General features: G+C 40.6%; 2 protein-coding genes and 1 pseudogene across 6 annotated transcripts; all 3 read left to right on the top strand.

Annotated features, from left to right (window-relative positions):
• The first annotated feature begins 1,251 nt into the window (after positions 1–1,251).
• On the top strand, positions 1,252–5,309 carry LOC121989773 (disease resistance protein SUMM2-like). Of its 3 annotated transcripts, none has more exons than XM_042544009.1 (3): positions 1,252–4,092; positions 4,603–4,797; positions 4,956–5,309. In XM_042544009.1, exon 1 carries the CDS (start codon positions 1,393–1,395, stop codon positions 2,845–2,847), a length of 1,455 nt encoding a protein of 484 aa, XP_042399943.1. In that variant the 5' UTR covers positions 1,252–1,392; the 3' UTR covers positions 2,848–4,092; positions 4,603–4,797; positions 4,956–5,309. The 3 variants fall into 3 exon arrangements, with proteins under 3 accessions (XP_042399943.1, XP_042399942.1, XP_042399941.1); XM_042544008.1 differs by having other exon boundaries at positions 4,603–4,841; XM_042544007.1 differs by having other exon boundaries at positions 4,603–5,309.
• An 11,197-nt stretch (positions 5,310–16,506) lies between these two features.
• LOC121991616 lies at positions 16,507–19,239 on the top strand (annotated as a pseudogene).
• A 592-nt stretch (positions 19,240–19,831) lies between these two features.
• LOC121989768 (pentatricopeptide repeat-containing protein At2g34400-like) lies at positions 19,832–23,264 on the top strand. Of its 3 annotated transcripts, XM_042543998.1 has the most exons (4): positions 19,832–20,817; positions 21,156–22,149; positions 22,240–22,683; positions 22,772–23,264. In XM_042543998.1, the coding sequence occupies exons 1-2, from the start codon at positions 19,928–19,930 to the stop codon at positions 22,099–22,101; spliced, it is 1,836 nt and encodes a 611-aa protein (XP_042399932.1). In that variant the 5' UTR covers positions 19,832–19,927; the 3' UTR covers positions 22,102–22,149; positions 22,240–22,683; positions 22,772–23,264. The 3 variants fall into 3 exon arrangements, with proteins under 3 accessions (XP_042399932.1, XP_042399933.1, XP_042399931.1); XM_042543999.1 differs by having other exon boundaries at positions 21,156–22,683; positions 22,775–23,264; XM_042543997.1 differs by having other exon boundaries at positions 21,156–22,683.
• The last annotated feature ends 356 nt before the right edge of the window (positions 23,265–23,620 follow it).

Genomic DNA, 23,620 nt, shown 5'->3' with positions numbered 1-23,620 from the left:
ATAATAAATATAATAATAATAATAATAATAATAATATTATTATTATTATTATTATTGTTTTATTATTTTTTTATTTTTTCATTTTAATTTTTTTTACGTTTTTTAAAATATTATTATTGATAGTGATATATATAAATAAATAAAATTGGATAAAATTTTAATTTATTATTATTATTTTAAAATTTTTTATATAATTTGATTAGATTTTAATTAAATCTATTTAATTTATCTTAATTTAATAAGATTTTAATTAAATAACCAAGTTGGAAAAAAAAATCTCTACATCTCCCTCTTTCTCCAAATTTGCTCGCGCTGCCTCTACCTCTTCCTCCAGATTTGCTCGCGTCGCCTCTCCCTCTTCCTCTAGATTTGCTCGCGCCGCCTCTCCCTCTTCCTTTAGATTTGCTTGCACCGCCTGCTCCAGCTCACGCCGTTGCTCTCGCTCCCACCGCCCGCTACAGCTCTAGCCGCCTGCTGCCACCCCCCACCCCCGCCCCGTGCTGCCACCTCCGGTCGTCATGCCTGCTCGCGCCGGCTGCTCTCGCTCCCATCGCCTGCTTCCGTTCCCGTTCTTGCTCACGCCACCCTCTCTCGCCGCCTGCTCCTGCTCCTACCGCCTGCTCCCGCTCCTGCTCCTCGACACTGCCTCGCTGTTGATCCGGCATCGCCCAGCTTGACGACCGCTTCTCGCCTCGCTCCAATCATACTTTGTTTAGAGGATAATTGTGGAATAGTTTTTTGCTTAACCTCAGGAATCGAGAAAAACCAAGGTAGATGGAGGTTTTCTGATTCCTGGTAAGATGCCCAAATTGATGACGTTTGATGACGTGTAGGAATTGAGAAAAACTTTGGAATCCAAAAAAAACTTGAACCAAACATGGTTATCATGGATAACCGTACATAGATAATCAAGGTTATCCATGATAACCCTGAACCAAACACGTCCTAATTGACACGATTAATAAACGGATCGGATTACCATTTACGCCCCGTTTATAAATATTTTTGATTTAGGTTCGGTTCAAATTTTAATTAAATTCAGATTAAAATAAAATATATTTCGAGTGAAGATGGCATATTTTTATAAATGAGTGATTTTGGATTGGATCGGATCAAATATAGATTAACACACCACAGCTCAGCATGTCGGCTCTAATAATTGTTGGCACAGCTAGCTATCTGTTGACTTCAAGTTCACTACCTGATCCAGCTCAGCATGTCGGCTCCAATAATTGCTGGCACAGCTAGCTGTCTGTTGACTTGAACTCCACTACCTGATCCCCTTTCCTTCTCAATTCGCTTCTCGATTGCTGAAGTTTCAGTAATTTCCTTCTTCCCAATTCCTTCTCCACTGATTGCGATCCAAGCCTTTGCTGTTTCGCCTCGATCGCCATGACTCTCTCCACGGTCTTGGGGCAAATCCTCAACAAGATATGCAATGCAGCTTCGTTCTACCTCGCCAGCCCTCAATCTAGCGTCAATTACTTGGGCAGAGCCGCGGAGCGATTGACGGCCAAACTGGAAGACGTCAATCAGGAAATCGCTGAGGCTGAGCGCAACGGGCAAACCACCACCAATGAAACTCGACTGTTGAAGCGCAAGGCCGAGGCGTTTGTATCGGAGGTCGCCGCCATCCAACGGGACTACGGAGCGATGCGGTGCCTCGGAGGCTGGTCGTGGAATTGCGTCTCCATCAACCAGAGAGTCAGCGAGAGGATGGAGGAGGTGAGTGAGTTGATTAGCGGAGTGGATGTTTCGAAGGTTGCCGCGAAGCTGCCTCCGCCGGCTGCCGTGGAGCTTCCCATTTCAAATAATGTCGTCGGGATGCGATCGAATCTGATCCAGATTGTGAACCAGATTAGGGATGAAAATAACAGTGTTATTGGCATCTACGGCATGGGGGGGATAGGAAAGACTACGCTTTTGAAGCACATCCACAACCATGAAGACATCTCCAAGCTCAAGTTTGAGCATGTCGTCTGGATCGTGGCCTCCCAAGGATGCAAATTACAAAAACTTCAGATGGACCTGGCTAAGAAGGTAAGACTGAAATTTGAAGATGATGAGAGTGAAGACGATCGTGTTTCTAAGCTCTACAACTTCTTAAAACAAAAAAGTTGCTTGTTGTTTCTTGATGACATTTGGGAATCCTATGATCTTGTTAAGTTGGGGATGGAACAAGTACCTGCTGAGCATGGCAAAGAGCAGAAGCGCAAGGTGGTAATTTTCACGACGCGCAGCGAGCAAGTATGCACTGAAATGAGTGCTGACGTGATAAAAAAAGTGGAAGGATTGCCATATGATCAAGCATGGGAGCTCTTTCTTAAAAATGCAGGTGAACATGTAATCAACATAGAGCCAAGAATTACTGGACTAGCAAAACAAATTGCTGAAGAGTGTGCCGGTGTGCCCCTTGCTCTCATCACCGTCGGCAAAGTCATGTCCGCAAAGAGGTCAATAGAAGCTTGGAATGAAGTTCTCAGGCAACTGAAGAAATCACATATGCCGAAAGTCACGGGTATGAAAGAACGAGATCCTATGTTAGCCGCCTTTAAACTTAGTTATGATAATCTGGAAGATGACAATATGAGAGCTCGCCTGTTGTGCTGCTCTTTGTGGCCCGAAGATTTTGAAATTCATAAAGTTGAACTAATTCAGTGTTGGATAGGCCTTGGTCTGATTGATGAGTTTGACTCGATCAACGAAGCATTCGATCGAGGGCATTTCCATATCGAGACTTTGGCATCTGCATGCTTGTTAGAGCTTATTGATGGAGAGATACACACGACAAAGATCAAGATGCATGATGTGATCCGGGACATGGCTTTATGGACGGCCTCGAATTAGGGATCCAATCAACATAGATGGATTGTTATAGCACGGGCTGGATTGAGACAGTTGGAACTAAAGAATGAGGAATGTCAAGTGGTAGAACGAGCATCATTCATGCATAACCTATTAGATTATTTGCCAGAGCAGACTGCAACTTTTCCAGAACTTTCAGTGCTTATGCTCCAACAGAATAAATTGCTAAACTTAATTCCTAAGTCATTTTTCTCGTCTTTGCCTGCTTTGACATTCTTGGATCTCTCAGGTACAAATATCAGAAAGCTTCCAAGCGATATCAACATGTTATCTGAACTCCAATATCTAAACTTGAGTTTCACCCGAGTTGAAGCATTGCCAGTAGAGTTGAGTGGCCTTGTTAAACTCAAGTATTTGCTTCTAGAAAAAACTAAGAGTCTTGTCCAGGTACCCAAGGGAACAATATCCAACTTACGTTTACTAAAATTGTTGAATTTATACCAGAGCAAGTATGCTGATTTGGATGAGCTAAAGGGTTTTCCAGGATGTCGGAAAAATATTGGAATTACCCTGCACTCAATGACAAATCTTGAACGATTGGGTTTTCTATCACAATTATCTACATGGAAACTCCAACTACAAAACTTGAGAGACTTGGCTTATCCAAGCCAACTATTTGAGAACATCATGAGTAGCCATAACACAAGGCGCGACCTAGAACGACTAGAGATCGTAAATGTCAGGACAGGTGGTGAATTAACAGTTGCTCGGAGCAAGGATCATAAAGAAGGCCTTAAATGTTTGAGGTATATGACACTTAAAAATGTCCACTATTTGCGAGAAATCACTTGGAAAGCAGTTGAGCCTCAAACGATATTTCCTAATCTCCACGAATTGACTATTGATAAATGCAACAAGTTGATAAATATCACTTGGGTTCTTCACCTACCAAACCTCAGTGTCTTGAAAGTATCAAATTGTGATGAGATGAAAGAATTGATAAGTTGTGTTGAAAGTTCCGTCAACTCTAGCATTGGCTTACGCTTACTGTCTTTGGATGGATTGCCTAAATTGAATTGTATCTCACGGCAGCCACTAACATTCCCCTACTTGGTGCGGATAGATGTGATCTCATGCTATAAAATCAGAAAGCTACCGTTTGGAGCTGAAATCTGTCAGCATAAATTGAAACGTATTATTTGTGATGAGGATTGGTGGGAAATGATCCAGTGGGAGAATGTTAACGATAAGAATTCTCTCACCCCCTATTTCAAGTTGATTAATTCGGTAAGTAATTTTTCAAGTTGATTTATTTTTTTTTCCAAAATTACTATCTCTATGTCTGAAAATGCCTGTGTAAAGGTACTTAAGCTTCATGACTAATTTGTATTACAAAAGAGCATGGTTATTAATTTGTGAACAAAAAGCCATGCCAGGAAAAGTTTTTAAAGAAACAAGAAGACGGAATCTATAACTATTCAAATCCATGCAAACATAGTTGATTTTATTTCACATTATGATGAAGAAAGTGGTTTAAGTAATCTTAAAGAACAGTTCATTTTCCTCTCTAAGTTCTTTGTTTATATATATTAGCAACTGGAGAGTATATATTTGTTCCAAAATATTAAATTGTCAGGGAAACTTTTGGCTGCCATATATGTTCTCTATTTATTACACTGCTCTCTATCTGGTACCTCCTCATAAGTAGTTTTCTTAGAATCAGACATCTGATTGATTCAATGGAACCAATTAAGCCAAATCACTGGTGAAATAATTCTCATGTTTCATGTGGAACAGTTTTATTCCCGGAGTGATTATGAGTATGACTGTGTGGAGCCAGGGCGAAAGAAAAGACGTTATGACTTGGATTCGTTCGATCCTGCCTGGGATTCGTTCGATCGTGAGGATTCGTTCGATCCTGAGGATCTGTTAGATCTTGCTTGGGATCCGTTAGATCTATAGACGTATGACTGTGCGGAGCCTGGGCGAAAGGTAAGACGTTGGATATGAAGGGTGCCTCTGGACTAAAAATCCAGGTAGGCTAAAGACGTTGGATTCGTCGATATATTTATTTATTTTTTTCATTTCATTCCCCATAGTTCAGAATATTACGTTTTGTATTGGCATTTCGTCGTACATATTCTGCGCAGGCAACAACAAGGGGCCGAAGCTGATCTTCGTGCAACAAGGAGGTCCTAGGTTCGATTTGAAGGACCTGCTGACCGGTGGGCCGTCGGTGGTGGTAAATATTAGGTACAAGGACATGAGCTGACTGGTGGGTCTTCGTTCCAGTGATGAACCAAGCTTCTGCTTTCTTGATTCTGTATATTATGAACTACATCCTTAATGTTTCACATCATGTATGTTCATAGTCGACATCATTCTCATAGTTTCTTTATGGTTTAAATTGGATATTCTAGCGACAAATATTGCAGAAACCTCTGTAACAATTCCTTGTATTAAGTATGTTATAGATGTTGGGTTGGTCAATGCTCATTCTTACAGTCCAGTGACTGGTATGGAGTCATTGATTATCATTCCTACCTCGAAAGCACAGGCTCTACAAAGAAGGTAAGTTATATCATAAGTTGCATGCAATTGCTGGATTTCAAGCTTCATATGAGAAAGTCTGTCTTTAGACTTACTCTCAGCCTTAACCTACTTTCATAAGTAGAATTGTTCTCCTTGAAACATACTAAAAAATTTCTGAATGTCTTTACTAAAGAAATGATTAGTTCTTTCTTCAATTAGAAGATTAACAAAAACAAACTTTGTTCTTGCAATATTGGGTGCCTATTTTCAGACTTTCTATCTATTTGCAAATTGAATTCTCAGATGCAACATTGTATACTCTATTATACTAGTACATGTAATATGGCCATCCATTTCTCTTGCAGTGGTCGTGCTGGACGAGAAGGGCCTAGAAAATGCTTTCAGTTGTACCCTGAGAGTGAGTTTGGTAAACTTGCAGATTCTACTGTTCCTGAGATCAAAAGATGCAACCTCTCCAATGTTGTTTTGCAGCTAAAAGCCCTTGGTATTGATGATGTCATTGGGTTTGATTTCATGAAAAAACCTTCTAGGTATATGATTCTGTCCAGAATCTGAGTTAGATGGATCGTCGGGTGAGATGGATGGAATATTAACCGAATTGCGACGTCCCGGAAGGGGAGTATGCTGAGATGACTTCTATGTTGACCAAATCGTCAAAAGTCCTCTGATCAACGCTACCTGCAGCCAGTGACCAGGTCGCCCCGGTCCCTATTACCCCAATACTCGAGGTAGATTCAACGAGTATTTAAGTAACAGACTAAGACGTATAATAATGAAACGAATGTAGAATGAGTACGGAGAACATACCCTGGCCCAGGAAGGCGCCCTCAGGTGGATCGGTGAGTTGGTCGGGACGTTGCTTGAGTTGTCGTAATCCGGAAGAGTAGATGACTCTGAGCCGGATGAAGAGCTGGATCTGACGACGCGGAGTCGGATACGATGCAACAAAATCGGATGTGATCTCGGCACGTAGGCCAGGATATAATATCGGCATGCAGGCCCGAATACGATAGCGACACGCAGGTCGAGATAGGACACTGGCACATAGATCGGGATAGGACATCAGCGCGTAGGCTGAAATAGGATCTCGGCACACAAGTCGGGAAATAACAGCAATAAAAAGGCTAGACACAAAGCACAATTTGAAATACAACCGTGGCTCGAAGGCCGGAATACAACAATAGCTCGATGGTCGGAACACAGCGGCGGTCCGATCGGAGTGCCATGACAGCGAGGGCTCGGGGGCCTGATGGCGTATACAATGCGGATGACCAAAGGTGGCCTACGATGAGGCTACAAGAGAGGCGGTGGGTCATCGTTGTTGAGGCTGTGCGAGGGAGGAGAAGGCAGCGCTTGGCTACTGACGACCCGGAAGGCGGCGACCACGTAAAGCGACTGTGAATGCTGGCGCGCCAAGGGAGAGGGAGACCTCGTGTATGGCAGCGGCTCGACCCGTAGTGAGGCTGAGAGGCCTGCTAGCGTCGGCAGTAAGAGTGACATGAGGAGGAAGGAAAGGGGGTGGCACTCTCATAGGCAGCGGCGACAAGGTGGAGTTGAAGGTGGCGAGAAGGGCCATGAGGCAGTGACGTCTGAGACGACATCCAGACCACGAGGGAGGAGGTTGACAAGAGGGGAGATGATCGAGGTCAGAGGCGGGGGAAGAAGGGAGGCATCGACTGGCCGGCGATGGCGGCGACTTCACTACGAGGGAGGCAGCGACGTCTCGCAAGAGAGTGTGAGAGAGGGAGAAGAGGAGTAGGTTGTCGACGTCGTGTGGAGTGCACCGGCGGGAGACGAAGGCAGCGAGGTGACTCGCTGGGAGTAGTGTCTGTTGGACCCCGTGGTAGTTTTGATGTGATCAACCAAGTTGGTTAGGTCTTGCTTTGTGTTTGATCCCTGTGTCTGAGTGTGCAGGAGCTTAGGAGCGCAGGAAGTCGAGCGGAAGACACAGCTAGCGAGAAGGACGATACGAGAAGGAAGCCGACGGGCTCGGTGCCTTCTCCTCCCACAACCGTCAATTCCAACGCAAGCATGCCGCCGACGCTTCTCCTACTCCCTTCTACTGGGGCTGCTGCTCTTCCTCGCATCCTCAGCCTCCCCCGCCTCAGCGGTATCGGCGGAGGCCGACGTCCTCCTCCAATTCAAGGACACCATCCCGGACGCCACGGGGCCCCACAAAACCTGGGACGCCGCCAGCACCGCCCCCTGCCGCGACCACCTCACCAACTGGGCCGGCGTCCTCTGCGGCGACGGCGGAGACGTCTCGGACCTCCCTCCGCCTCGAGGACATGACCCTATACGGATCCCTCTCCCAGCTCCCCCTTCTCGGCGGCCTGCCGGCGCTCCGCACCCTCATCTTCATGCGGAACAGCTTCGACGGCCCGATGCCGGCGGTCGGCAAGCTGCAGAGCCTGAGAGCAATCTACCTGTCGAGGAACAAGTTCTACGGATCCTTCGAGGGCATGCGCTGGCTCAAGAAGCTCTACCTCGCTGACAACGGCTTCCAGAGGCCGATCTCCAAATCTCCCCCGCCTGCCGAAGCTTCTAGAACTCCGGCTTGATAACAATCGCATCAGCGACTCGATTCCGAACATCCAATCGCGGAAAAGCGAAGCTCGTAAATCTGTCGAACAATCACTTGGAAGGGCCAGACGGCCTCAGAAGCCTGGACGATGCTCTGTTTGCAGGTGAAGGAAGAGGACCAAATTGAAAAACGAAAATTCCATTTTGGACCTTCGTCTACTTTTGTATAACCGATTTCTTCGCCTGCTTGCCATTTCGTCGTACATCTTCTGCGCAGGCAACAACGAGGGTCTGCGCAGGCAACAAGGCACCGTCGTTAACGAAGGAGCACGAGCATACGGCGTCGAAGCTGATCTTCGTGCAACAAGGAGGTCCTAGGTCAAGGTCGTCTCAACGATTGTAAAAAGTTGCTTTCACAATAAAAACAGTTACTAATTAGGTTACACTTCTTTATTTTTAGAATTTAAAAAATAAAAATTCTTTTAGGTTAAACTTTCTAACATAATTTATTAAAAAAATAATATATTTATCTAATAAATATTTTTTTAAAATAAATAAAATTAAATTTCATCAAATAAATGTTAAAAATATTAAAATCAGTAATAAATTATTATAATATTATTAATATACATTTTAATTGTTATCTTAAAAAATTTTATCCATCAATTTTAACTTTGACGAAGGAACGTAACAATAAAATTATTGTTGTATAAAACTAGAGATAACATATTTGAGTAGTAAATATAAACACGGCTTATGATAGATCATTTCCTTGGATTCTATATTAGCCGAAGTTTTATGCATCGAGCTGTCTTTTATCAATTTTATTTTGAAAAATTATCAATCAAATTTATTTAGCCAGAAAATTTAGCGAGTAAGCATTGATGATGAATTTTAAAAAAAAAAGAGTGCATAAATTGTAGATGAGCCATACTGTAAACAATAGAAAAATGATAATGAACGAGAAGAAAGAAAAATAAAATAAAATTTATAGAGAAATAATAATGCAATATTAAATATGCTTTGACTTTTAAAAATATTTTTATAAAAATATATCATTTACTAATAACTATAACTAATAAATATTTTAAATTTATTAATCAAACTTAATTTATGTTATTAATTAAATATTTATTAATAAAAAACTAAAAATTCCTAATAAATTATAATAAAATAAATAAATTAATTAACAACTAAATCTAACTTTAAAGTAAAAAAAATTTAAATTATCAATCCAATCTAAATTTAACTTGTAAAAAAATTTATTGACTAAATCTAATTTGATTAATAAAAAAATTAAAATTATCAATTAAAATAAATCTTGATTCAAATTTACTTTAACCATAATTTAAAATATTTACTATTCAAATTCAATATATTTATAAAATAATAATTATATATATATATATATATATATATATATATATATATATATTGTGGGCCACAATATAATAGGGGCTCTAGACATAGACCTTAGTGGCCTATGCCTTGAGCCGACCCTGTCCTAGGTTCGAGTTGAAGGAACCTCCTCCTCTTCTTTTTGGTCGTCATCGTCATCATCATCAACATCACTATTTTTCACTAATTTCGTGAATTGCATTCAGATACTTGATCCACATAGATGACATAACTCGATTGGCCAAGTCGCCTAAGAATCATTCGAGGAATAGCGAAGGGTTTAAACTACCTAGCTCTACGAAGAACTCCAGATACTTAGCGTGCCTCGCGGCCATTTAAAGTCCTCCAACGTCCTTCTCAGCGATTCCCTCGACTCAGGCCACTCCTAACGAATTAATCAATTTAGTCGTCCTCGTTAGCTGTCAATTTTGAGATGAACGATTTGAATTGAAATTTTTTTAAAAACAGATCTAAATGGTCAGCCACGCAGATTACAGATATAAGCTGGGTAAGGCGGGACTTAGTGGGGGTAAACAAATTGAATCAAGATGAATATGAAGAAAATTTTAAAGTTTGAATTCGGCTCAAATGAGTTATATTCGAGTTTGAGTTCGATTTGAGGTTCGAAAAGTTAAAATTTTTTTGCTCGGATTCGGTTCGAATCAGAACTCTAGTTCGAATTCGACTCGAAAGATTTGAACATGTTTGTGAACTATTCGAACTATTGCTGAAAATAAATACTCAAAAGAAACAAAATTTATTTATTTAATATATAATTATATTATATTAATAAAATATTAAGACTTCCGAACGACTTGCGAATTATAGAACTAAATAATTTGGCGCGAGTTCAGCTCGAATTCAATAAATTCGAACACGAATCAAATATTTATCAAATCAATTCAAAAAGCTTCCGAACCGTGTCGATTCTTTCACCTCTAGCAAGAGGCCCGTAGGTTGGCTCGAGGTTAGTGAAAGTTATGTATTTTTTTAAGGTAAAATACTTTTAACCTCTTATTTTCTATCAATAACACTTTATCCCCTTGTGTTTAAAAAAACACTCCAAAAAATGCTTTGAATTCTTTTAAAACAAAATTCAACAATCCCCCACAAATTCAAATCATTTTAGTCAAAAACAAAGATATGTTCTGAGGCTTGGTTGCAATGAGCTTTCAGTGAAAATACCTTCCGGTTTGAATTTTCACCTAAGTACACCAATCTTATTCACATATGTTTGAAGAGAACAGAGTCTTGATCTTAAACCTTTTATATGTGAAGATCAATTGGTAACAATTCATCATTGGCGACGGTTGAATCCTTCTGGATTGGTGCATTACGGTCATGCCACCGAATCTTGTTTCATAAGTGCTAAGGAGAGTTGCCTAGACCCCCCACACTGCGGCCTCACAGTTACACTTACATAGGTGAGTTCTCCAAGGATGTACTGCAAGCATCCTGTCATTAAGACCTTGAACTCATTAAGAGCTCCTAAGCTCATCCTTACTAGCAGTCAAGCATCTATCCAGGGAAGAGACTATGAGATTACATCTCAATTAATTTGATGCTTACGTTTCACCCTTATAGCTTGTTTGTACCACATTGAACCTACTTTTTGGGATCTCCAATCAGATAGGTTGGGTTGCCGCTATAGATGAAACCAGGACAGGCCTCAGTCCCATTCCCTTACTGGATCTCTTGATTTTTTCAGAATCAAGTCCTTTTGTGAGTGGATCAACAATGTTGTCTTTTGAACTTACGAAGTCCAATGACACCACTCCAAGAGACACTAGCTCACGAATAGACTTCAATCTTATTCGTACATGTCTCTTCTGTTTCTGGTTATACTTGGAGCTTCTAATCTGAGCTATTGTTGTTTGATTATCACAGTGTACTGAAATAGAAGGTATTGGCTTTACCATCAAGGGAATTTCTGAAAGAAGACCCTTAAGCCAATCAGCTTCAGTTACTGTGGTATCTAAAGCACACAATTCTGCCTCAGATGTAGAACGGGATATAATTGTCTGTTTAACAGACCTCCAAGCAACTGCACCGCCTCCAAGTGTAAAGACATAACCAGTAACGCCTTTACACTCAGCAATGTCTGCTATCCAACTAGCATCACTATATCCCTCCAGGACTGCAGGGAATCTCCCATACCACAAGCCCAAGGATATAGTACCTTTTAGGTATCTGAGTACTCTGTCTAATGCATCCCAATGCGTTCTGTCCGGACAGCTGGTAAACCTGCTCAATTTCGTTATAGCAAAAGAAATATCAGGTCTAGAACAATTAGCTAAATACATTAGACTACCTATTATTTGTGAGTATCTTAATTGAGACACTGCCACACCACTATTATTCTTGTGGAGAGTTTTTAAAGGGTCATATGGTGTGACAACAGATTTAACTTGGCTATAACCATATTTCTCTAATACTCTCTCAACATAGAGTGACTGAGAAATTGTTATTCCATCAGTTGAACGAGTCAACTTCAGCCCTAAAATCATATCAGCACAACCCATATCCTTCATATCAAACTTACCACTTAAGAGGGCCTTAGTCTCATTAATAATTGAAAGATTAGTTCCAAATAGTAGAATATCATCTACATATAAACATAGGATAATACAATTATCACCTTTCATTTTAGCATACACACATTTATCATAGTCATTTACTTCAAAGCCAAACGATAGCATAGCTCTATCAAATTTTTCGTACCACTGCTTTGGGGCTTGCTTCAAACCATAAAGAGATTTGACTAACCTACAGACTTTATTCTCATTTCCAGAGACTACATATCCCTCAGGCTGATCCATATATATCTCTTCTTCTAGATCTCCATTTAGGAATGCCGTTTTGACATCCATTTGATGGACCTCAAGATGATATATGGATGCTAATGCGATTAACACTCGGATTGTAGTAATTCTAGTAACAGGAGAATAAGTATCAAAATAGTCAATCCCTTCTTTTTGTTTGAATTCCTTAGCAACTAGGCGGGCTTTGAATTTATCTATTGGCCCATCAGGCTTTAGTTTTCTCTTAAACACCCATTTACATCCTATAGTGGTACACCCAGGAGGTAAATCTACCAACTCCCAAGTGGCATTAGAGATAATAGAGTCCATTTCACTTTTAATGGCCTCTTTCCAGTGCTTAGTTTCAGGAGAAGCCATAGCATCTCTATATGTCACAGGGTCACCTTCTATATTATAGGTGATAAAGTCCTGGCCTAAATCCGTAGAGACACGTTGCCTCTTGCTCCTTCTCGGTTCTGTATACTCACTAGATTCATCTAGTCTAGAGTGACTTGAGGAAGGTGTACCCACTATGGATAATGGGACCTCTACGGAAGAAGGCTCACTTATAGTAGAAATACTAGATTGAGGTGTTCTCGTCTTCATAGGAAATATATCCTCAAAAAATGTAGCATCGCGAAGTTCTACAATAGTATTTGCATCTATTCCAGGAATTTCTGATTTAATAATCAGGAACCTATATGCAATACTATTTTGAGCATAACCCAAGAAAATACCATCTACGGTCTTTGGACCAAGTTTTTTCCTTCTGTGTTCAGGTACTAGTACCTTTGCCAGGCACCCCCACACTTTAAGGTATTTCAAACTTGTCTTTTGACCTTTCCAAAGCTCATATGGGGTTTTATCCCTTGACTTCATTGGGACTCTATTTAGCACATGGCATGCAGTGTATAGAGCCTCCCCCCACATAAAGTTGGGTAACCCAGAACTGCCTAACATGGAATTAATCATATCTTCAAGGGTTCGATTTTTTCATTCTGCTATACCGTTGGATTGAGGACTATATGGAGCAGTTACCTCATGGATTATACCTGTATCTTGACAAAAATTTTGAAACAGGTTCGAGGTAAATTCTCCACCCCTATCAGACCTTAACCTCTTAATAGTTTTATCGGTTTGATTCTCAGCTTCAGATTTAAAAATCATAAATTTATCTAAAGCTTCATCCTTGGTTTTTAGCAAATAAACATAACAATAACGAGAGTGGTCATCAATGAAGGTAATGAAATACCTTTTATGGTCTCTCGTTATTACACCGTTAAACTCACAACAGTCAGTATGAATCAATTCTAAAATATCAGAATTTCTATCAACTGATTTGAAGGGTTTACGGGGTTGTTTATATTGCACACAAATTTCACATTTTTTCTTATCATTTATAGCATGCTTAGGGATCATGTCAAGATTCATCATCCTTTTTACGGTATTAAAATTGACATGTCCTAATCTGTCATGCCACATATCATAAGACTCAATGTTATATGAACAACCAATATTAGAAGTTTTATTTAAAGTAGCATTTTCTACATTGAGTTTAAATAAACCTTCATTAAGGTAACCTTTTCCAATAAAGGTTCCTAAATGTAATATTACAACTTTATTACATTTGAAGTTCAACTCATAACCAGCACGAACTAACTTTGATCCGCTAATCAAATTACGACGGACCGCTGGAACATGATGCACCTCATGCAGTGACAGGACTTTTCCAGAGGTGAACCTCAGGTCAACTTGTCCTATCCCAAACACCCTGGCTGCAGAATGGTTCCCTATGGTCACGGAAGTGCCTTCAATTACCTGATAAGTAAGGAAGGCAGAGCGATCAGCACAACAGTGTATATTAGCACCTGTATCAACTAACCATTCATTGGGTTGATAGATCAAGTTTAGTTCAGGTTTGAAGGTAACAAACCTATCGCTGGTGTCGTCACTAGCAGTCACGACATTTACTTGTGCCTTGGTGTTGGACGTATTGCTTTGGTTCTTGTCCTTTCGCTTAGGGAAGAATTTGGCATAATGTCCAACCTGTCCACATGCCCAACAAGGCTTAGGTTTAGTTCCAGTTTTCTTTTGAACCTTTGGGTTGTGTTTCATCTTGTTCTTCATTTTCTGATTTTTGAATTTCTTTTTGTCAGATGAGACTACTACATTCGCCTTTGGAATAAAATCCATAGGCATTCTTGTATCATCATTTTTATGTTGCTTCCGATGTTCTTCTTCGATATTTAAGGCAATCATCAAATCTTGAGAGATTTTACCTCTTGATGTTTAAGAGTCATGCCAAAATCTTCCCAACTCGGAGGCAATTTTTCGATGATTGACAAGACCTGAAATTTTTCGTAATGGCATATCTCCTTCAGAAGACCATGAATTTGGACTTGGAATTCATGTGTCTGCTCTATCACAGATTTGCCTTCAACCATTTTGAAGTTTAGGAATTTTGCCACAGTGTACTTTTCTAAACCGGAATCTTCGAGTTGTATTTTTTATCCAAAGATTTCCACAGCTCTTTAGCTGAAGCGGTTGAACAGTACACATCAAATAGTGCGTCTGAGAGGGCAGATAGGATTCTCCCATGACAGAGATAATCCCTTTGCTTAAACCTCTCTAAGGTAGCACTACGGGCAGGTTCCTCTTCATTGGGTGAAGGAGGGTCTGTTTCTATAACGGAGAATAGTCCTAGCGTAGTAAGCCAAAATTTCATTCGTTGTTGCCAACGTCTGAAGTTTTACCCGAAAAATCTTTCGGGTCGGGCGCTAGCCTCATCGGACCCCGTTACCCTATCGTTCATCATGTTTATTGATGCTACAATCAATTCTCTAAAATTGTAATAACTGTAATAGAACTAATTATACTAATACAGTAATCTATAATTGCACCAATAAATGACGAGCAGGCAATAAACGTTAATAACAGTAAGGGTTAAGAAATTGTGTATCTCCGGTAGAAGCGTCGGACGTGCCGACTGTCTTTAGAGAATTGATTGCCGCCCACGGTGCAGAGGCTCTCCGGCAAAATCCTCCCAAGATCCGACAACCGCTCGTAGGTGTACTCCAAAACGAGCGCCGCACTCGGACTCAACCTCAGATCGCGAACCAAGCCTCAGAACTCAGAAGAAGTAGAAAGCAAGGGAGAAGGAATGCTATGCTTTCTGGAGTGAATTGAGAAGGAAGTGAAGAAGTGTATTTATACACTTGAAGCAGTGCAGAGGAGGGACGCACACTTTGCTTCTGCTACCTCTTCTCCCGCGCGGATGCGTTGTTTCGCATCCTCACGCTACGCGGACAGAAACCAAACTGGCTAAACCCTGAACCAAACCAGCAAAAACAGACCGGGCCGCCCGTGAGCGCAAGGCCCACGGGCTGGGGATTTGCACCCCCCCTGCGCGCGTTAATCGCGCACGTGACGCCCGGTTTATGGATTTCCGGCTCGAACCCCCCAAATCCACTCGATTTGGGCTTGGTCCGCGCATGCGTGTAGGTCCTCTTATCATTGCTAAGCAAGGATGGAAGGACTTCCTATATAAGCCCTTCCAAGCTTCTCCACTTAGCAATGTGGGACTAAAAACACTCCAAAAAATGCTTTGAATTTTTTTAAAACAAAATTCAACACTAAGAGTCTTGCCCAAGTACCCAAGGGAACAATATCCAACTTACCTTTGCTCAAATTGTTGGATTTATATGAGAGCAGCTATGCTGACTTGGATGAGCTAGAGGGATTTCAAGGATGTCGGAAAAATATTGGATTTACCTTAGACTCAATGACAAACCTTAAACGATTGAGTTCTCTATCACAATTATCTACATGGAAACTCAAACTACAAAACATGATAGACTTGGCTTATCCAAGCCAACTATTTAAGAACATCATGAGTAGTTACAACACAAGGCAGGGCTTAGAACGATTAGAGATTATAAATGTCAGGACAGATGGTGGATTAACAGTTGTTCGGAGCAACAAGGATCATGAAGGAGGCTTTGAATGTTTGAGGTATATGACACTTAAAAATGTCCACTATTTGCAAGAAATCACTTGGAAAGCAGTCGAGCCTCAAACGATATTTGCTAATCTCCACGAATTGACTATTGATAAATGCAACAAGTTGATAAATATCACCTGGGTTCTTCACCTACCAAGCCTCAGTGTCTTGAAAGTATCAAATTGTGGTGAGATGGAAGAATTGATAAGTTGTGTTGAAAGTTCCGTCAACTCTAGCATTGGCTTACGCTTACTGTCTTTGGATCGATTGCCTAAATTGAATTGTATCTCACGGCAGCCACTAACATTCCCCTACTTGGTGCGGATAGATGTGATATCATGCTATAAAATCAGAAAGCTACCGTTTGGAGCTGAAATCTGTCAAAATAAATTGAAACGTATTATTTGTGATGAGGATTGGTGGGAAATGATTCAGTGGGAGAATGTTAACGATAAGAATTCTCTCACCCCCTATTTCAAGTTGATTAATTCGGTAAGTAATTTTTCAAGTTGATTTATTTTTTTTCCAAAATTACTATCTCTATGTCTGAAAATGCTTGTGTAAAGGCACTTAAGCTTCGTTATAGCATGACTAATTTGTATTACAAAAGAGCATGATTATTAATTTGTGAACAAAAAACCATGCCAGGAAAAGTTTTTAAAGAAACAAGTAGACAGAATCTATAACTATTCAAATCCATGCAAACATAGTTGATTTTATTTCACATTATGATGAAGAAAGTGGTTTAAGTAATCTTAAAGAACCGTTCATTTTCCTCTCTAAGTTCTTTGTTTATATATATTAACAACTGGAGAGTATATATTTGTTCCAAAATAATTGTCAGGGAAACTTTTGGCTGTCATATATGTCCTCTATTTATTGCACTGTTCTCTATCTGTTACCTCCTCATAAGTAGTTTTCTTAGAATCAGACGTCTGATTGATTCAATGGAACCAATTAAGCCAAATCACTGGTTAAATAATTCTCATTTTTCATGTGGAACAGTTTTATTCCCGGAGTGATTATGAGTATGACTGTGCGGAGCCAGGGCGAAAGAAAAGACGTGATGACCTGGATTCGTTCGATCCTGCCTGGGATTCGTTCGATCCTGAGGATTCGTTCGATCTTGAGGATCCGTTAGATCTATAGACGTATGACTGTGCGGAGCCTGGGCGAAAGGTAAGACGTTGGATACGAAGGGTGCCTCTGGACTAAAATCCGGGTAGGCTAAAGACGTTGGATTCGTCGACATTTTATTTTATTTTTCAATTCATTCCCCATAGTTCAGAATATTACATTTTGTATTGGCATTTCGTCGTACATATTCTGCGCAGGCAACAACAAGGGGCCGAAGCTGATCTTCGTGCAACAAGGAGGTCCTAGGTTCGATTTGAAGGACCTGCTGACCGGTGGGCCGTCGGTGGTGGTAAATATTAGGTACAAGGACATGAGCTGACTGGCGGGTCTTCGTTCCAGTGATGAACCAAGCTTCTGCTTTCTTGATTCTGTATATTATGAACTACATCCTTAATGTTTCACATCATGTATGTTCATAGTCGACATCATTCTCATAGTTTCTTTATGGTTTTATTCTAGCGACAAATATTGCAGAAACTTCTGTAACAATTCCTGGTATTAAGTATGTTATAGATGCTGGGTTGGTCGATGCTCGTTCTTGCAGTCCAGTGACTGGTATGGAGTCATTGATTATCATTCCTACCTCGAAAGCACAGGCTCTACAAAGAAGGTAAGTTATATCATAAGTTGCATGCAATTTCTGGATTTCAAGCTTCATATGAGAAAGTCTGTCTTTAGACTTTAGTACTCTCAGCCTTAACCTACTTTCATAAGTAGAATTGTTCTCCTTGAAACATTTACTAAAGAAATGATTAGTTCTTTCTTCAATTAGAAGATTAACAAAAACAAACTTTGTTCTTGCAATATTGGGTGCCTATTTTCAGACTTTTCTATCTATTTGCAAATTGAAATCTCAGATGCAACATTGTATACTCTATTATACTACTACATGTAATATGACCATCCATTTCTCTTGCAGTGGTCGTGCTGGACGAGAAGGGCCTGGAAAATGCTTTCAGTTGTACCCTGAGAGTGAGTTTGGTAAACTTGCAGATTCTACTGTTCCTGAGATCAAAAGATGCAACCTCTCCAATGTTGTTTTGCAGCTAAAAGCCCTTGGTATTGATGATGTCATTGGGTTTGTTTCATGGAAAAACCTTCTAGATATACTAAGTGAAATCTTTGGAACAGCTGTTCCTACTTGGGGCTTTGACTGATGACTACAAGCTCTCAAGTCCAGTCGGACATCAGATGGCAAAGCTACCCTTGGATCCTATGTATTCGAAGGCACTTATCTTGGCTGCCGAGTTTAAATGCCTGGAAGAAATGTTAATAGTTGTCGCTATGCTCTCAGTGGAGTCCATATTTTACTTTCCACGAGAAAAATTGGAAGAGGTGAACATTCTTGAGCTATACAATAAACTTCATTAGTTGTTTTTAAAATATTATTCAAAGTCAATTGGGATCAAAGTTACCTTCATATTTTTACTTGTTTAGCACGTCCGAGGTTTCTATTAGGTCAACTGTCTAACAAAGATCTTATAGCTCTCGACTTAAAAGTTTTAAGCTCTTAGAAGATGAACTGTTCATTTCAGTTTCTTTCTTTTCATAGGCAAGAGCTGCCAGAAAGAGTTTTTCAAGCCCTGAGGGAGACCACATAACTATGTTGAATGTGTACCGCACATCTGCGGAAAGCTAGGAGAAGAACAAAATTGCAAATGTCAAAGAGAAAACATTGGAGAAAAAGTTAAATAAATGGTGCAGGGAGAATTTCATCAATTATCGGTCTCTTCGACACGCACGGGACATTCACAGGTTTGAAGATATTGCAATTTATCTTTTAGTGCACAATCTAAAGATACTCTTGATTGTACTATCTCATCGTTTCCTGTTGCATTCTTCCTTCGCTGCCGTAGAACTTTAGCGAGCGGTCAGACCTTGCGGGTGCATCCTTCTTCTGTGTTGTTCCACACAAAGGCAGATTGTATCATCTTCAACTAACTGGTCCGAACAAATCAAAATTACATTCGTAATGTGACACGAGTGGATCCATTGTGGTTGCCGGAGCTAGCTCTACAGTAATTTGCCGGCTAGTTCTTCTCTTTGCATTAAATAGATAAAATAGTTAATATAAAGATTTTTTAACTATCTCATTTAAAATTTAGGATAAACTTTTTAAATAGGATAATTAATATGGATAAGATAAGTATTAGACTACAAATTATTTGGCAGATGAATGAGCGATCTATCTCCCTAAATTAAAAAAAAAAAAAAAAAAACAGTTCGATATATGAAATTTTTGTCATATAGAGTATAGGGAAAGATCCATTATACACCGTCTTACTTCATTGTGACAAAAGACGAATATATTTGCTCCTAGCGTCTTCGTCAATTCGTCATAAGGTCAACACAGAGGAGATAAATCATAGGTGGTTATTAGTCTTTGGAATAATGACTAATATATAAGGAAGATATTTATCCCGATTTTTTATAAGAGGTTGTTGTTGGAAATTTAGACACCTAATTTTTTTAATTATAAATTTAAAAGGTATGTGACCTTAGGTCACGGTTTGCAGCCGTGAAAATAGTGTTTCATATAAAATGGAAAACAAGAAGATGTCTCATGTGATAAATATGTAACGGTGGAAGGTTCGTACAACCGGACCATCTTAAACGCTAAAACACTTCAAAAATATCACAAGTTTGGGTGCCCAAGTAAACGTATCAGCTGTGCTATTTTCGTTGGGCGAGTCGAGTGTTCGCCCAAGCCATGCTCAAATCCAAACTCCTAAAGCCGCCGCCGCCGCCGCCGCCTTCCTATGCTTCTCCTTCTCGCCACCGGCACCACCGTATCCTCTCTCTGCTCAAGCAATGCACCACCCTCCGCTGCTTCAAGCAGATCCACGCCCACATGCTCACCCTCGCCGTCCGCAAGCCCAACGACCTCCTCGCCAGGCTCCTCCTCCTCGGCGACCTCCCCTACTCCCTCCTCCTTTTTTCCCAGAACCCCCGCCCCAACGACTTTTCCTTCAACCTCGTGATCCGCGCCCTTGTCACTCTCTACTCACGCTTTCCTCTCGCCCTCGAGTTCTACCTCCGCATGCTCCGCTCCGGCCTCCGGCCCGACCACTACACCTTCCCCTTCGTCCTCCTCGCCGCCGCCAACCTCCAGTCCTTGTACCACGGCCTCTCCGCCCACGCCTCCATCTTCAAGCTCGCCCTTCACGACGTCGACCACGTCCAGCACTCTCTGCTCACCATGTACGCGCGGTGCGGCCAGGTGGGCCTCGCCCGCAAGCTGTTCGGTGAAATCGCCGTGAGAGATTCGGTCTCCTGGAATTCGATGCTTTCAGGGTACGCGAAGATGGGTTGCGCCGGGGAGGCGGTGGAGCTGTTCCGGAGGATGCGATCAGAAGGACTGGTCGAGCCGGACGAGGTCACTCTGGTGAGTGTCTTGGCGGCGTGCGGGGACTTGGGGGACGTGAGTTTGGGCATGTGGTTGGAGGAGCTGGTGGGGGAGTATGGATTGGTCCTGAACTCGTTTCTTGGGTCTTCAATGATTGATATGTATGGTAAATGCGGGGATTTGGACTCAGCAAGGAGGGTTTTTGATAGACTGGCAAAGAAGGATTTGGTTGCATGGAACGCAATGATCACAGGGTACATATCATTCCTTTTTTGAAACTCACTTTCCAAATTCCATAGCTGTTGCTCTAGTTCATTACAATATTTGACTGTGGTAAACCTTTGGTGTCATAGTAACAAAGACTTGCTCCTTTCTATATTGGTTTAACTAATATCCGATCAACAGAAAAGAAGTATTCATTAGATCCTTGTGCATTACATTATGATGTCCTTTTTGATAAACTAGGCAAACTTTTGTTAATTCTGTTGGTTCATTTTATACGGTTAGTAAATGGAGACAATCACTTTTTTTTTTGTTAGATTGTGGCATATAGAATCTTGGATTGATTGTTTGGCTTGTCAAAACTACACAGGTATGCTCAGAATGGTTTATCGAATGAAGCCATTAAATTATTTCACACCATGAGGAAGAAAGGGATTGAACCTGACAAAATCACAATTGTAGGTGTTCTATCAGCTTGCGCTTCGGTTGGGGCACTAGAGCTAGGCATGTCCCTTGATGCATATGCGTCAAGAAATGACCTATATAATAATGTTTATGTCGGAACAGCTTTGGTTGACATGTATGCAAAATGTGGAAATTTAGTTCGAGCTATGGAAGTCTTCGAAAACTTGCCTCACAGGAACCTATTCACATGGAATGCTATCATCTCTGCGTTTGCTTTCAATGGGCAAGGCGAAGAGTCTATTTCGTTGTTCTCCAGAATGCTTGCTGATAAGCAAGGGCTTCTGCCTGATGATATTACCTTTATAGGTTTACTTTCGGCATGTGTACATTCAGGCTTAGTGGATGAAGGCCGTCGTTGGTTTGGTTTCATGCAGTCAACGTATGGAATTGTTCCAAAGATTGAGCATTATTCCTGCATGGTCGACCTTTTTGCACGTGCTGGACTATTGGATGAAGCATGGGAGTTCCTGGAGAAAATGCCTCAAAAACCTGATGCAGTTGCCTTAGGAGCTATGCTTAGTGCTTGTCGCTATCACAAGAATGCTAAAATAGGAGAGAAAATTGCAAAGAGGATCCTTGAATTGGAGCCTTCGAACTCAGCAAACTATGTCATTTCTTCTAAAATGTTTGCAGGCTCAAAGAGATGGAAGGATTCAGCCAGGATGATAGGGCTCATGAGGGAGAGGGGCGTAGCGAAGACTCCTGGTTGCAGCTGGATCGAGGTCAGTGACCGAGTCCATGAATTCCATGCAGGTGACAGGATGCATCTCAGAGCTACAGAGATTTTTGATATGATTGACTTAGCAGTCGATGAGATGAAGATGGAAGGTTACACTCCAAAGATTGACTAAATTAGCTGGTATAGACCAATACATGAAGCAATTGCTCTTTAGCGAAAGGTAATCCTCAGGTTTTAGCCATCCTAGAAATTTTTATCTGAAGGAATATGATCTATTTTGATAGCTGAACTGGGTTAATATTTAACCTAGGTTCACAATTACAGCATTAAGGATGAAAAGTGAACACTATTCATACTCTCACTAAGGAGCTTCATGAGCAAGGGTGGCCTATATAGAACCTCATCTTTATTAGTGAGCATGCCTGAAAGAGTTGTAGAGCAGCAACTGATGTGGAATTACTCTTGTTATGTAAATTATAGAGGTAGCTGTTATGCTACTAATCATTTGATATCAAAGAAAATTGAAGCATACCTGAAAGGCTTGAAACTGATGGCTGCAATGAGATAAGAGAATAAAAACTATGCCCCTTGAAATTCTAACTTCTGTTGCTGATGATTCAGAAAAATCTCCTTGCTCCTTGACTTGGATAAACATCATACTTGTGATTTCCAGAATTCAAATTTGTGATCACATTCTTCGACTTGCAACTCGCAAAGTCCGCTGCCTCAGAGATCAGATCCACTACTTTCCCAGGTACTTTTGTGCAAACTCAATAGAGATTATAGTCCTTTTTAAAATGCTGTCTATCGCGTAACTGAGACAATGTTGCTTATACTTTTAGAAGGATCCTAAACCTTACATAACCCAAGATTGTCTGATACAATGCCGCTTCAATCAGAATCTACTTATCACCATCAAGCAAGCACCTGTTACGTTTTTGTAGTTCTCTAACTTCATTTTGCTGAGCAAGCTGCAATGTGACTCTCCAATTCTGGGGATTTCTAACTTCATTGGAGACGCAAGGACACCAACCATGAGTTCCGCAATCATGCTTATCGATACAGCCACCTTGGCCGCTGAAGAATAAGCAGGATGGAAACGTATGAGCAATCTCATGCAGACAAATGGTGAGGGAGTGGTTTCTCATGGCCATGGATTTTGGTTTCTTCTGTTCATTTGGTTTTAGTTATTTGTATTCATTTTATCTTTAACAGTGGTATAAACTTGTACAGTAGGTTTGATATAAGAGCTTGATATTTCTCAAAAGGTCAACCTAACAATTCTTGCAGTACTATTGGAGATACAATGATATATGCACTATTGGAGATTCAGTCATTGAAGATAGTTGTAATCGTGAAATCATGAAACGCGAAGCTCTTGAAGCCACTTGCAATGATTTTAAAGCAGGTCGAGTATGTCATTAACTCAGTACGACTTTGCAAATTCACATGTTACCCCAGTAGGAACAAATAAATGCTTTTTGGTTGCAAACTTTAAATGTTAAGTTTCCCTCGTGATACTAGATTGTGCTAAATACTGGCATTGACCTTACCCGAGCCATTTTATATTTCGGATATGATTTTAAACAATATTTATATTAATATATTTACTTCACTTGCGCTACTTAATAAATGCATTTGATTTTTACTAATTTGATAGAAAAAAGTAGCAACTATAGATTTTAGGATTC

Source organism: Zingiber officinale, chromosome 6B (assembly GCF_018446385.1).
Source record: "Zingiber officinale cultivar Zhangliang chromosome 6B, Zo_v1.1, whole genome shotgun sequence".
NCBI lineage: Eukaryota > Viridiplantae > Streptophyta > Magnoliopsida > Zingiberales > Zingiberaceae > Zingiber > Zingiber officinale.
This window is presented reverse-complemented; position numbering and strand designations above follow the sequence as displayed.

What these genes read in the sequence shown, in the direction of transcription:
- LOC121989773 (XM_042544009.1), top strand. Translation starts at nt 1,393, where the DNA reads ATGACTCTCTCCACGGTCTTGGGGCAAATCCTCAACAAGATATGCAAT.
- LOC121989768 (XM_042543998.1), top strand. Translation starts at nt 19,928, where the DNA reads ATGCTCAAATCCAAACTCCTAAAGCCGCCGCCGCCGCCGCCGCCTTCC. An exon ending in TGGAACGCAATGATCACAGG is followed by an intron (nt 20,818 to 21,155) that starts GTACATATCATT and finishes AAAACTACACAG; the next exon opens with GTATGCTCAGAATGGTTTAT.